The sequence below is a fragment of the Bombina bombina genome, chromosome 8 (genome assembly GCF_027579735.1).
Source record: "Bombina bombina isolate aBomBom1 chromosome 8, aBomBom1.pri, whole genome shotgun sequence".
Classification (NCBI taxonomy): Eukaryota; Metazoa; Chordata; class Amphibia; order Anura; family Bombinatoridae; genus Bombina; species Bombina bombina.
The window spans coordinates 246,278,752-246,294,936 of NC_069506.1; the positions used below are offsets into that span (position 1 = coordinate 246,278,752).

General features: G+C 40.6%; 1 protein-coding gene across 2 annotated transcripts in view; it reads right to left on the reverse strand.

The window, feature by feature from the left end:
* LOC128639087 (upstream stimulatory factor 2) overlaps nucleotides 1–16,185 on the reverse strand; it is a 279,033-nt gene that overhangs the window by 55,511 nt on the left and 207,337 nt on the right. For both annotated transcript variants that reach the window (XM_053691237.1, XM_053691236.1), the window contains exon 8: nucleotides 1,690–1,793. In XM_053691237.1, coding sequence (XP_053547212.1) covers nucleotides 1,690–1,793 — 104 coding nt within the window. The remainder of the gene's footprint in view (nucleotides 1–1,689; nucleotides 1,794–16,185) is intronic.

A 16,185-nucleotide genomic window follows, 5' to 3' on the forward strand; every position in this document is an offset into this window, starting at 1 on the left:
CCACTGTTTCCCCCAACTGAAGTTAATTCATCTCAACAGTCCTGTGTGGAAACAGCCATCGATTTTAGTAACGGTTGCTAAAATCATTTTCCTCTTACAAACAGAAATCTTCATCTCCTTTCTGTTTCAGAGTAAATAGTACATACCAGCACTATTTTAAAATAACAAACTCTTGATTGAAGAATAAAAACTACATTTAAACAAAAAAAAACTCTTAGCCATCTCCGTGGAGATGTTGCCTGTGCAACGGCAAAGAGAATGACTGGGGAAGGCGGAGCCTAGGAGGGATCATGTGACCAGCTTTGCTGGGCTCTTTGCCATTTCCTGTTGGGGAAGAGAATATCCCACAAGTAAGGATGACGCCGTGGACCGGACACACCTATGTTGGAGAAATGAGACTTAAATAATGTGGAGACAAAAAGCGACGCCCATATTTTTTTAGCGCCAAATAAGACGCCCACATTATTTGGCGCCTAAATGCTTTTGGCGCCAAAAATGACGCCACATCCGGAACGCCGACATTTTTGGCGCAAAAGAACGTCAAAAAAATGACGCAACTTCCGGCGACACGTATGACGCCGGAAAAAGAAAAGATTTTTTGCGCCAAAAAAGTCAGCGCCAAGAATGGCGCAATAAAATGAAGCATTTTCAGCCCCCGCGAGCCTAACAGCCCACAGGGAAAAAGTCAAATTTTTAAGGTAAAAAATGATTGATTCAAATGCATTATCCCAAATATGAAACTGACTGTCTGAAAAAAAGGAATGTTGAACATTCTGAGTCAAGGCAAATAAATGTTTGAATACATATATTTAGAACTTTAAAAAAGTGCCCAACCATAGCTTTAGAGTGTCACAGAAAATAAGACTTACTTACCCCAGGACACTCATCTACATGTTTGTAGAAAGCCAAACCAGTACTGAAACGAAAATCAGCAGAGGTAATGGTATATATATATAAGAGTATATCGTCGATCTGAAAAGGGAGGTAAGAGATGAATCTCTACGACCGATAACAGAGAACCTATGAAATAGACCCCGTAGAAGGAGATCATTGAATTCAAACAGACAATACTCTCTTCACATCCCTCTGACATTCACTGCACGCTGAGAGGAAAACCGGGCTCCAACCTGCTGCGGAGCGCATATCAACGTAGAATCTAGCACAAACTTACTTCACCACCTCCATAGGAGGCAAAGTTTGTAAAACTGATTTGTGGGTGTGGTGAGGGGTGTATTTATAGGCATTTTGAGGTTTGGGAAACTTTGCCCCTCCTGGTAGGAATGTATATCCCATACGTCACTAGCTCATGGACTCTTGCTAATTACATGAAAGAAATGACAACGCAGGTAAATTCACACTCAATTTTAACAACTTTAGCTGCAACATTTTCAATACATATATTGCAAAAATGCTATTGAAGTAATTTTTTCAAATATTGTGCTTTATTTTCTGATTGCATTGGCCCTTTAAAACCCCCCCACAAATACTGCTGTATTGATAATCATTTCTGTTTCTCCATAAAACTTCTGTTTCAAGGCTATTCCAAATGCCTAAAGAAACTCTCTACATGAGTGGCGATACAGCCACTATATTTAAATAATAGGAATCTTAGATACTTCTGTCACTGTGACTTGAATAATTAGACTACCAGGAATGAGAAAATGTAAAAAAAAAAAAGGAAGTACTTACTGAACTTACTGCTCCGGATTTACTGCTCTCTGCGTTACAGTCTGGAATGATTTTGGACAGTTGGACAATCCAGTTGTTAATCTTGTCTCTTCGCCTCCTCTCCACTAATAATAATAAAAAAAAAAAAAGGGCTTTAAAGCTCCATTGATAAAACAAGGTGGTTCTTGCATTAAAATATATTATATATATATATATATATATATATATATATATATATATATATATAAACACGTCGGTCTAATCAGTTTACTCTCACTGTAAACAGATATATACACTAGACATGGCTACTTGTATCAGATACCTATCAAACTTACCCAGAAAAGTATTAAATATCTATCCAATTCTGATAATAAAAAAACTTTATATTAAGTTCAAAACACAGAAATGTCCATATCTTGCCTCATATCCTAGATAACTTACCAGTAAGACCCACCTATCTTCTAGGTAGAATTGTCAAAATTGATAATTTCCCCCTTTTACCATTACAAAGAGGACTCTCTAACTCCTTAAATGGACATGATACCCAAATGTTGAAACACATGAAAAAGTGATGCAGCAGTTGTAAAACATAATTTATCCTTACCAGATAAATTCCATTCCTTCCGGATAGGGAGAGTCCACGGCTTCATTCCTTACTGTTGGGAAATTCAACACCTGGCCACCAGGAGGCGGCAAAGACACCCCAGTCAAAGACTTAAAGGGACACTAAACCCAAAAAATGTATTTCACGATTCAGATAGAGAATACAAATGTAAACATTAGAATTTACTTCTATTATTAATTTTGCTTCATTTTTTAGATATCCTTAGTTAAAAAAAAAAGCAATGCACATGGGTGAGCCAATCACACAAGGCTTCTAAGTGCAGCAACCAATCAGCAGCTACTGAGCATATCTAGATATGCTTTTCAGCAAAGAATATCAAGAGAATAAAACAAATTGGATAATAGAAGTAAATTAGAAAGTAGTTTAAAATTGCATGCTCTTTCTAAATCATGAAAGAAAAAAAATGTGGGTTTCGTGTCCGTTTAACCCCTTAACGACGCATGTCGTACAGGGTACGTCACACACAACCTGGTCTTAAAAGACCAGCGACGTACCCTGTACGACATTAGGGATTTAAAGCGGCTGGAAGCGATCCTGCTCGCTTCCAGCCGCTTTCCGGTTATTGCAGTGATGCCTCGATATCGAGGCATCCTGCAATAACACCCCTTGGCCATCCGATGCAGAGAGAGCCACTCTATGGCCCTCTCTGCACCGGACATCGATGGCCGGTATCGTTGGTGGGTGGGAGCCTGTGTGGGAGGCGGCCATCGATGAAGATCGGTGATGTGGAGGGGGGCGGGATCGTGGGCAGGGATGTCCGGGGACGCGCGCGCGCGTGCACGGGGAGGGAGCAGGTTGGAACCGCTACACTACAGAAACAGTTGTAATACAAATAGATATAAAAAAAAAAAAAAATAAAAAAAAAATGATCAGGCAGGTGGTGGGGGAGCTACAGTACAGAAAAAAAAAAACAAAAACAAAAAAAAAACTACTTTTTTTGCAAACTGGGTACTGGCAGACAGCTGCCAGTACCCAAGATGGCCCCCAATAAGGCAGATGGGGAGGGTTAGAGAGCTGTTTTGGGGGGGATCAGGGAGGTTGGGGGCTAAGGGGGGATGCTACACCACAGCATAATATGCAAAAAAAAAAATATATTTTTTTTAAAAACCTTTTATTTTAGTACTGGCAGACTTTCTGCCAGTACTTAAGATGGCGGGGACAATTGTGGAGTGAGGGAGGGAAGGGAGCTGTTTGGGAGGGATCAGGGGGTCTGATGTGTCAGGTGGGAGGCTGATCTCTACACTAAAGCTAAAATTAACCCTGCAAGCTCCCTACAGCTGCGCAGCAGCATTTAGCGGCCTTCTAATTACCAGAAAGCAACGCCAAAGTCATATATGTCTGCTATTTCTGAACAAAGGGGATCCCAGAGAAGCATTTACAACCATTTGTGCCATAATTGCACAAGCTGTTTGTAAATAATTTCAGTGAGAAACCTAAAATTGCGAAAAAATTTAAGTTTTTTTTTAAATTTGATCGCATTTGGCGGTGAAATGGTGGCATGAAATATACCAAAATGGGCCTAGATCAATACTTTGGGTTGTCTACTACACTACACTTAAGCTAAAATTAACTCTACAAGCTCCCTACATGCTCCCTAATTAACCCCTTCACTGCTGGGCATAAAACACGTGTGGTGCGCAGTGGTATTTAGCAGCCTTCTAATTACCAAAAAGCAACGCCAAAGCCATATAAGTCTGCTATTTCTGAACAAAGGGGATCCCAGAGAAGCATTTACAACCATTTATGCCATAATTGCAAAAGTTGTTTGTAAATAATTTCTCTGAGAAACCTAAAGTTTGTGAAAAAGTTAACAATTTTTTTTATTTGATCGTATTTGGCGGTGAAATGGTGGCATGAAATATACCAAAATGGGCCTAGATCAATACTTTGTGATGTCTTCTAAAAAAAAATATATACATGTCAAGGAATATTCAGGTATTCCTGACAGATATCAGGGTTCCAATGTAACTAGCACTCATTTTGAAAAAAAGTGGTTTTGAAATAGCAAAGTGCTTCTAGTATTTATTTCCCTATAACTTGCAAAAAAAGCAAAGAACATGTAAACATTGGGTATTTCTAAACTCAGGACAAAATTTAGAAACTATTTAGCATGGTTGTTTTTTGGTGGTTGTAGATGTGTAACAGATTTTGGGGGTCAAAGTTAGAAAAAACATAATTTATGTAAGAACTTACCTGATAAATTCATTTCTTTCATATTAACAAGAGTCCATGAGCTAGTGACGTATGGGATATACATTCCTACCAGGAGGGGCAAAGTTTCCCAAACCTTAAAATGCCTATAAATACACCCCTCACCACACCCACAAATCAGTTTAACGAATAGCCAAGAAGTGGGGTGATAAGAAAAAAAGTGCGAAGCATATAAAATAAGGAATTGGAATAATTGTGCTTTATACAAAAAAATCATAACCACCACAAAAAAGGGTGGGCCTCATGGACTCTTGTTAATATGAAAGAAATGAATTTATCAGGTAAGTTCTTACATAAATTATGTTTTCTTTCATGTAATTAACAAGAGTCCATGAGCTAGTGACGTATGGGATAATGACTACCCAAGATGTGGATCTTTCCACACAAGAGTCACTAGAGAGGGAGGGATAAAATAAAGACAGCCAATTCCTGCTGAAAATAATCCACACCCAAAATAAAGTTTAACAAAAAACATAAGCAGAAGATTCAAACTGAAACCGCTGCCTGAAGAACTTTTCTACCAAAAACTGCTTCAGAAGAAGAAAACACATCAAAATGGTAGAATTTAGTAAAAGTATGCAAAGAGGACCAAGTTGCTGCTTTGCAGATCTGGTCAACCGAAGCTTCATTCCTAAACGCCCAGGAAGTAGATACTGACCTAGTAGAATGAGCTGTAATTCTCTGAGGCGGAATTTTACCCGACTCAACATAGGCAAGATGAATTAAAGATTTCAACCAAGATGCCAAAGAAATGGCAGAAGCTTTCTGGCCTTTCCTAGAACCGGAAAAGATAACAAATAGACTAGAAGTCTTACGGAAAGATTTCGTAGCTTCAACATAATATTTCAAAGCTCTAACAACATCCAAAGAATGCAATGATTTCTCCTTAGAATTCTTAGGATTAGGACATAATGAAGGAACCACAATTTCTCTACTAATGTTGTTGGAATTCACAACTTTAGGTAAAAATTCAAAAGAAGTTCGCAACACCGCCTTATCCTGATGAAAAATCAGAAAAGGAGACTCACACGAAAGAGCAGATAATTCAGAAACTCTTCTAGCAGAAGAGATGGCCAAAAGGAACAAAACTTTCCAAGAAAGTAATTTAATGTCCAATGAATGCATAGGTTCAAACGGAGGAGCTTGAAGAGCTCCCAGAACCAAATTCAAACTCCAAGGAGGAGAAATTGACTTAATGACAGGTTTTATACGAACCAAAGCTTGTACAAAACAATGAATATCAGGAAGAATAGCAATCTTTCTGTGAAAAAGAACAGAAAGAGCGGAGATTTGTCCTTTCAAAGAACTTGCGGACAAACCCTTATCTAAACCATCCTGAAGAAACTGTAAAATTCTCGGTATTCTAAAAGAATGCCAAGAAAAATGATGAGAAAGACACCAAGAAATATAAGTCTTCCAGACTCTATAATATATCTCTCGAGATACAGATTTACGAGCCTGTAACATAGTATTAATCACGGAGTCAGAGAAACCTCTATGACCAAGAATCAAGCGTTCAATCTCCATACCTTTAAATTTAAGGATTTCAGATCCAGATGGAAAAAAGGACCTTGTGACAGAAGGTCTGGTCTTAACGGAAGAGTCCATGGTTGGCAAGATGCCATCCGGACAAGATCCGCATACCAAAACCTGTGAGGCCATGCCGGAGCTATTAGCAGAACAAACGAGCATTCCCTCAGAATCTTGGAGATTACTCTTGGAAGAAGAACTAGAGGCGGAAAGATATAGGCAGGATGATACTTCCAAGGAAGTGATAATGCATCCACTGCCTCCGCCTGAGGATCCCGGGATCTGGACAGATACCTGGGAAGTTTCTTGTTTAGATGAGAGGCCATCAGATCTATCTCTGGGAGCCCCCACATTTGAACAATCTGAAGAAATACCTCTGGGTGAAGAGACCATTCGCCCGGATGCAACGTTTGGCGACTGAGATAATCCGCTTCCCAATTGTCTACACCTGGGATATGAACCGCAGAGATTAGACAGGAGCTGGATTCTGCCCAAACCAAAATTCGAGATACTTCTTTCATAGCCAGAGGACTGTGAGTCCCTCCTTGATGATTGATGTATGCCACAGTTGTGACATTGTCTGTCTGAAAACAAATGAACGATTCTCTCTTCAGAAGAGGCCAAAACTGAAGAGCTCTGAAAACTGCACGGAGTTCCAAGATACTGATCGGTAATCTCACCTCCTGAGATTCCCAAACTCCTTGTGCCGTCAGAGATCCCCACACAGCTCCCCAACCTGTGAGACTTGCATCTGTTGAAATTACAGTCCAGGTCGGAAGAACAAAAGAAGCCCCCTGAATTAAACGAAGGTGATCTGTCCACCACGTTAGAGAGTGCCGAACAATCGGTTTTAAAGATATTAATTGATATATCTTCGTGTAATCCCTGCACCATTGGTTCAGCATACAGAGCTGAAGAGGTCGCATGTGAAAATGAGCAAAGGGGATCGCGTCCGATGCAGCAGTCATAAGACCTAGAATTTCCATGCATAAGGCTACCGAAGGGAATGATTGAGACTGAAGGTTTCGACAGGCTGTAATCAATTTTAGACGTCTCTTGTCTGTTAAAGACAGAGTCATGGACACTGAATCTATCTGGAAACCCAGAAAGGTTACCCTTGTTTGAGGAATCAAAGAACTTTTTGGTAAATTGATCCTCCAACCATGATCTTGAAGAAACAACACAAGTCGATTCGTATGAGACTCTGCTAAATGTAAAGACTGAGCAAGTACCAAGATATCGTCCAAATAAGGAAATACCACAATACCCTGTTCTCTGATTACAGACAGAAGGGCACCGAGAATCTTTGTGAAAATTCTTGGAGCTGTAGCAAGGCCAAACGGTAGAGCCACAAATTGGTAATGCTTGTCTAGAAAAGAGAATCTCAGGAACTGATAATGATCTGGATGAATCGGAATATGCAGATATGCATCCTGTAAATCTATTGTGGACATATAATTCCCTTGCTGAACAAAAGGCAATATAGTCCTTACAGTTACCATCTTGAATGTTGGTATCCTTACATAACGATTCAATAATTTTAGATCCAGAACTGGTCTGAAGGAATTCTCCTTCTTTGGTACAATGAAGAGATTTGAATAAAACCCCATCCCCTGTTCCGGAACTGGAACTGGCATAATTACTCCAGCCAACTCTAGATCTGAAACACAATTCAGAAATGCTTGAGCTTTCACTGGATTTACTGGGACATGGGAAAGAAAAAATCTCTTTGCAGGAGGTCTCATCTTGAAACCAATTCTGTACCCTTCTGAAACAATGTTCTGAATCCAAAGATTGTGAACAGAATTGATCCAAATTTCTTTGAAAAAACGTAACCTGCCCCCTACCAGCTGAACTGGAATGAGGGCCGTACCTTCATGTGAACTTAGAAGCAGGCTTTGCCTTTCTAGCAGGCTTGGATTTATTCCAGACTGGAGATGGTTTCCAAACTGAAACTGCTCCTGAGGACGAAGGATCAGGCTTTTGTTCTTTGTTGAAACGAAAGGAACGAAAACGATTGTTAGCCCTGTTTTTACCTTTAGACTTTTTATCCTGTGGTAAAAAAGTTCCTTTCCCACCAGTAACAGTTGAAATAATAGAATCCAACTGAGAACCAAATAATTTGCCCTGGAAAGAAATGGAAAGTAGAGTTGATTTAGAAGCCATATCAGCATTCCAGGTCTTAAGCCATAAAGCTCTTCTGGCTAAGATAGCCAGAGACATAAACCTAACATCAACTCTAATAATATCAAAAATGGCATCACAGATGAAATTATTAGCATGCTGGAGAAGAATAATAATATCATGAGAATCACGATTTGTTACTTGTTGCGCTAGAGTTTCCAACCAAAAAGTTGAAGCTGCAGCAACATCAGCCAATGATATAGCAGGTCTAAGAAGATTACCTGAACATAGATAAGCTTTTCTTAGAAAAGATTCAATTTTTCTATCTAGAGGATCCTTAAACGAGGTACCATCTGACGTAGGAATGGTAGTACGTTTAGCAAGGGTAGAAATAGCCCCATCAACTTTAGGGATTTTGTCCCAAAATTCTAACCTGTCAGGCGGAACAGGATATAATTGCTTAAAACGTTTAGAAGGAGTAAATGAATTACCCAATTTATCCCATTCCTTAGAAATTACTGCAGAAATAGCATTAGGAACAGGAAAGACTTCTGGAATAACCGCAGGAGCTTTAAAAACCTTATCCAAACGTATAGAATTAGTATCAAGAGGACTAGAATCCTCTATTTCTAAAGCAATTAGTACTTCTTTAAGTAAAGAGCGAATAAATTCCATCTTAAATAAATATGAAGATTTATCAGCATCAATCTCTGAGATAGAATCCTCTGAACCAGAAGAGTCCAAAGAATCAGAATGATGGTGTTCATTTAAAAATTCATCTGTAGAGAGAGAAGATTTAAAAGACTTTTTACGTTTACTAGAAGGAGAAATAACAGACAAAGCCTTCTTTATGGATTCAGAAACAAAATCTCTTATGTTATCAGGAACATTCTGCACCTTAGATGTTGAGGGAACTGCAACAGGCAATGGTACATCACTAAAGGAAATATTATCTGCTTTAACAAGTTTGTCATGACAATTATTACAAACAACAGCTGGAGGAATAACTACCAAAAGTTTACAGCAGATACACTTAGCTTTGGTAGATCCAGCAGGCAGTGGTTTTCCTGTAGTATCTTCTGGCTCAGATGCAACGTGAGACATCTTGCAATATGTAAGAGAAAAAACAACATATAAAGCAAAATAGATCAAATTCCTTATAAGACAGTTTCAGGAATGGGAAAAAAATGCCAAACATCAAGCTTCTAGCAACCAGAAGCAAATGAAAAATGAGACTGAAATAATGTGGAGACAAAAGCGACGCCCATATTTTTTGGCGCCAAATAAGACGCCCACATTATTTGGCGCCTAAATGCTTTTGGCGCCAAAAATGACGCCACATCCGGAACGCCGACATTTTTGGCGCAAAATAACGTAAAAAATGACGCAACTTCCGGCGACACGTATGACGCCGGAAACGGAAAAGAATTTTTGCGCCAAAAAAGTCCGCGCCAAGAATGACGCAATAAAATGAAGCATTTTCAGCCCCCGCGAGCCTAACAGCCCACAGGGAAAAAAGTCAAATTTTTGAGGTAAGAAAAAATATGATAATTGAAAGCATAATCCCAAATATGAAACTGACTGTCTGGAAATAAGGAAAGTTGAACATTCTGAGTCAAGGCAAATAAATGTTTGAATACATATATTTAGAACTTTATAAATAAAGTGCCCAACCATAGCTTAGAGTGTCACAGAAAATAAGACTTACTTACCCCAGGACACTCATCTACATGTTTGTAGAAAGCCAAACCAGTACTGAAACGAGAATCAGTAGAGGAAATGGTAAATATAAGAGTATATCGTCGATCTGAAAAGGGAGGTAAGAGATGAATCTCTACGACCGATAACAGAGAACCTTATGAAATAGATCCCGTAGAAGGAGATCACTGCATTCAATAGGCAATACTCTCTTCACATCCCTCTGACATTCACTGCACGCTGAGAGGAAAACCGGGCTCCAACTTGCTGCGGAGCGCATATCAACGTAGAATCTAGCACAAACTTACTTCACCACCTCCCTTGGAGGCAAAGTTTGTAAAACTGATTTGTGGGTGTGGTGAGGGGTGTATTTATAGGCATTTTAAGGTTTGGGAAACTTTGCCCCTCCTGGTAGGAATGTATATCCCATACGTCACTAGCTCATGGACTCTTGTTAATTACATGAAAGAAAGTGTGTTTTTTTCCATTTTTTCCTCATATTTTATAATATTTTTAATAATAAATTATAAGATATGATGAAAATAATGGTATCTTTAGTGGCGAGAAAAACGGTATATAAATATGTGTGGGTACAATAAATGAGTAAGAGGAAAATTACAGCTAAACACAAACACCGCAGAAATGTAAAAATAGCCCTGGTCCTTAAGGGAAAGAAATTGAAAAATAGCCTTGGTCCTTAAGGGGTTAAAGGAAAAGTAAACTTACATATGCCACTATGCAGAATCGCAAAGAAGAGCTAAAATCAGTATAACTTTAACCCCTTAATGACCGAAACATTTTTCAATTTTCTTACCCTTAATGACAATGGCTATTTTTACATTTCTGTGGTGTTTGTGTTCAGCTGTAATTTTCCTCTTACTCATTTACTGTACCCACACATATTATATACCGTTTTTCTCGCCATTAAATGGACTTTCTAAATATACCTTTTTTTTCATTATATCTTATAATTTACTATAAAAAAATTTATCAAATATGAGGAAAAAATGGAAAAAACACACTTTTTCTAACTTTGACCCCCAAAATCTGTTACACATCTACAACCACTAAAAAACACCCATGCTAAATAGTTTCTAAATTTTGTCCTGAGTTTAGAAATACCCAATGTTTACATGTTCTTTGCTTTTTTTGTAAGTTATAGGGCCATAAATACAAGTAGCACTTTGCTATTTCTAAACCACTTTTTTTCCACGCACGCTGCCGCCTCCTTGCTTCCCTTCCCACCGGAACACAGCACCATTGTTACCGGTGCAGAGAGGGCCACAGAGTGGCTCTCTCTGCATCGGAGGCTTGTTAAAAGGTATTGCAGGATGCCTCCATATCGAGGCATCACTGCAATACCCTGAGAGCTGCTGGAAGCGATTGCGATCGCTTCCAGCACTCTCTTAAACAACTGACGTACCAGGTACGTCCATTGTCACTAACTGCTAGTTTTTGCAGGACGTACCTGGTACGTCAGTTGTCATTAAGGGGTTAATAGATCAATTTTTTTAATCCAAACTATATTTCACCCTAATGCACCTTTTAAATCTCAATCCTATGCCATTGTTCCTCCGCCTGGATATTTAAAAAAAATAAAATAAAAAAAAATAAATGTATATAGTGATGACGAATATTGTCTCATTTCCATTGGTCCCCCCACTGGCATCCCAAGCGACTCCTTTTACGCCCACAATTGATAATGCGCATCTCATGGAATTCTCAGTCTCTATCTAAGCGCGTTCATAGGACACGTATGCGCATTTACTTCCACTTCCTCATTACCCCAGTCATACTGCCGACGGAACAAGGAAAAGTAGGAGAAATATCAGGGTATAAATGGTATAAATGAATAAGATAAATAGGGGGCCCGCCCTTAGACAAGAAAAAATGGACGGGGGCCGTGGGCTCTCCCTATCCGGAAGGAAAGGAATTTATCTGGTAAGCATAAATGTTTTCCTTCCTAAGATAGGGAGAGTCCACGGCTTCATTCCTTACTGTTGGGAAAACTATACCCAAGCTCCAGAGGACACTGAATGAATAACGGGAGGGAACAAAAAGGAAGAGGTGGATCCTATTCGGAGGGCACCACAGCCTGCAAAACTTTTCTCCCGAAAGCTGCTTTAGCCAAAGCAAAAACATCAAACTAGTAAAAATTTGAAAAAGTATGTAAGGAGGACCAGGTAGCCGCCTTACAAATATGATTCATAGAGGCCTTGTTCTTAAAGGCCCAAGAGGAAGCCACTGATCTAGTGGAATGAGCCGTTATCCTCTCAGGAGGATGATATCCCTCTGTCTCGTAAGCTAAGCGGATGACACTCCTTAACCAAAAATATAGGGAAGTTTAAGTAGCCTCCTGCCCCTTATGCTTCCCCGAATAAACAACAAACAGAGGAAGATTGTCTAAACTCCTTAGTAGCTTGAAGAAAGAACTTCAATGTGCGAACCACATCCAAATGGCGAAGTAAACGTTCCTTCGATGAAGGATTAGACACAAGGAAGGAACCATAATCTCTTGATTGATGTTGCAATCTGACAGAACCTTAGACAGAAAACCTAATTTAGTACGTAAAACTGCCTTATCTGCATGAAAAATCAAATAAGGGAACTCACATCGCAAAGCAGAGGTCTCAGAAACTCTGCGCGCAGAGGTAATAACCATTAAAAAGAGAACCATCCAAGATAACAACTTAATGTCAAGGGAATGCAGAGGCTCAAACAGAGTCTGTTGCAAAACACAAAGAACAAGATTTAGGCTCCAATGAGGAGCCCCAGATCTAAACACAGGTCTGAACCTAATCAGAGCCTTAAAGAACTGCACGTCTGGAAGCTCAGCCAGCCTCTTGTGCAATAAAACCGACAGGGCCTAAATCTGTCATCTCAGGGAACTAGCAGAAAGGCCCTTCTCCAGTCCATCCTGGAGAAAGAAAAGATCCTGGCAACCTTAACTCTGTGCCAGGAAAAAGCATGCTCTTCACACCAGCATAAGTGGGTCCTCCACCCTTTGTGGTAGATATGCTGAGTAACTGGTTTACGAGCATGAATAAGAGTATCAATGACACTCAGAGAAACCTCTCTTTGCTAAGACTAAGTGTTAAGCCTCCACGCAGTCAGCCTCAGAAAAACTAGACTTTGATGAACAAATGGACATTGTAACAGCAGGTCTCTGCGACAAGGTAACTTCCCCGGAGGAGTACATCCCCACTAGATTCGCGAACCACGTCCTTCGTGGCCACGATGGAGCAATCAGGATTACCGATACCCGCTCCTGCTTGATGCGGGCCACCACTCGAGGAAGAAGAGGTAATGGAGGAGAAAGATATATAAATTTGAACCTCCAGGGCCACTGCAAATGCATCTTTTAGATCCGCTTGGGGATCCCTCAACCTCGACCCGTACCAGGGGAGCTTGGTATTGAGACGGGACGCCATGAGATCTATTTCCGGCATCCCCCACTTGCTGCATATCTCAACAAACACCTTGGGATGGAGAGAACATTCCCCTGGATGGAAGGATTGCCTGCTGAGAAAATACGCCTAACAGTTGTCCACACCAGGAATGTGGATCGCTGACAGCGAACAGCTGTGGGCCTCTGCCCACTCCAGAATCCGAGATACTTCCTTCATCGCCAAGGAACTTCTGGTTCCCCCCCGATGGTTGATGTAAGCCACTGAGGACATATTGTCTGATTGGAATCTGATAAACTGGGACAAACCCAGAAGTTGTCAAGCCTTCAAGGCATTAAAGATTGCCCGTAGTTCCAAAATTGATCGGGAGGGAGGACTTCTCCCGAGTCCACAACCCCTGTGCCTTCCTGGCACCCCAAACAGCTCCCCATCCGGATAGGCTTGTGTCTGTAGTCACAATCTCCCAAGATGGTCTTAAGAAGCACTTCCCTCGGGACAGATGATCTAGACAGAGCCACCAAGAGAGCGATTCTCTCGACCGGCTGTCTAATACAATCTGTAGAGGCAGATCAGAATGATCGCCATTTCACCGTCTTAGCATGCACAGTTGTAAAGGTCAGAGACGGAACTGGCAAAAGGAATGATGTCCATGCAGGACACCATGAGACCAATCACCTCCATACACTGAGCCACAGAGGGACTCAAGGAGGTCCGGAGGGCAAGACATGCCGAAGTTAGCTTGCAACATCTCTGGTCTGTTAGAAATATCCTCATGGATATGGAGTCTATTACAGCAACCAAGAATTCCACCCTGGTACTTGGGATAAGAAAACTCTTTTCAAGTTTATCTTCCACCCAGGGACGCCGAGTATTCTTCCGTAAGACAAGATGGTGCTTGCACCAGAATATCATCAAAGTATGGGGCTACTGTAATACTCCGAGCTCTAGCAACGGCTAGAAGAGCCCCCAGAACCTTCGTAAAGATTCTTGGAGAAGTAGCTAGGCCAAATGGAAGGGCAATGAACTGTAAGTGCTGGTCCAGGAAAGCAAACCTCAGGAACAGAAAGTGTTCCCTGTGGATTGGAACATGAAGGTAAGCGTCCTTCAGATCTATAGTGGTCATAAACTGGCTTTCCTGAACAATGGACCTTATTGTCTCCATCTTTGGAAGGGACACTGAGAAATTTTTAAGCACTTTAGGTCCAGAATTGTGCGGAAAGTTCCCTCCATCTTTGGGACCACGAAAAGGTTTGAATAAAACCCCAAACCTCTTTCTTCGATAGGCACTGGGACAACAACTCCCGAGGATAGGTCCCAAACGCACCCTAGAAAGGCATCCCTCTTTTCTGGTCTTTAGACAGGTTTGAGAGTAGGAATCTGCCCCTGGGCGGATGACATTTGAAGCCTATCTTGTATCCGAGTACGACCTCCAGGACCCAAGGATCCTGTACGTCCCTGAACCAAACGTCTGAAAAAAGAAAGTCTGCCCCCTACACGATCCGATCCCGGATCGGGGGCCGCCCCCTCATGCCGATTTGTTTTCGGCAGGCTTCTTATTCTGCTTGGACTTATTCCAGGACTGAGCCGGCTTCCAAGTACTCTTGGGTTGCTCGGGCTTGGAGGAGGTTTGTGGTCGTTGGGATTTGTCAGAATGAAAATTAGAAGATTGTCGTCCCTTAGACTTGTTGTTCTTTTCTTGAGGTACGAAGGCACCCTTGCCTCCGGAAAACTGTAGAAATAATGGAGTCCAAGCCTGGACCAAATAAAATCTTTCCCTTGAAGGGAAGAGAAAGGAGTCTGGACTTAGAAGTCACATCTGCAGACCAAGACTTCAACTAGAGCGCCCAACGGGCTAGGACCGCAAAGCCAGAGGCCTTTGCATTTAGGCGAATAATTTGCATGTTCGCATCACAGATAAACGAATTAGAAATTCTCAGAGCTTTAATTCTGTCTTAAATATCCTCGAGGGGAGACTCCACCTCAATGAGTTCCGACAGTCGCACCAGTAGGTAGCTGCTCCTGCAACCGCGGCAACTGCAGCCTCCGGTTGAAATAAAAATCCTCTATGTTGAAACAATCTTTCTCAGAAAGGTTTCCATTTTCTTATCCATCGGCTCTCTGAATGAAGAACTATCCTCAAGAGGTAAAGTAGTCCATTTAGCAAGCATAGAGATAGAACCATCCACCTTAGGAATGGAGCCCCACAAATCCAGTTGAGAGTCCGGGACCGGCAACAACTTTTTTAAAAGTAGACGAGGGGAAAAGGAAGATCTAATTCTTTCACATTCATTGTTAAAAATGTTCGCCATTTTAACCCACACAGGAAAAGTCAAAGGAACTTTCCTGTCTTCGTAAACTGTGTCTAATTTAGGTATCGTTTAGAAATATTAGTATCTTACAGCGCTGCGTTTGGTGACCTCTAGCTCCTGTCTATGGTGGGTCCCCCAAGCACCCACTAGGTTAATAGAATATAAAAGAGTAGATAGATAGGAGCGCCAAAAATAGGCAGGGTCTTATGTGATTTATAATTGTAGGTCTAATGCTAGACCCTGGGTTGGAATAGCATATATTGGATGTTTAGAAAAGTCTCTGTATAAAATTATGTATCACAAGGATAGGTTTAGATATTGGATATGAAGTGTTTATCAAAGAATTTTTTATTACAATTTGCACAAAATATCATATAATTAAAAACGATTAGGTACAATTGCACAGAATATTATATAATTAAAAAATAATTAAGTACATGGATCCATGTGGACAAAATCCTATTTCATATAAGTGTGTCCTAGAATGGTCTAAAAACAAATGTGACTGTCTGAATGTTAAAATATGTGTGAGTCTCACATATACAATATACAATATAATGGTGAGGTCGTTCTGATAAGTGACCTCTCTAATGTAGTTAACACAAAAATTGTG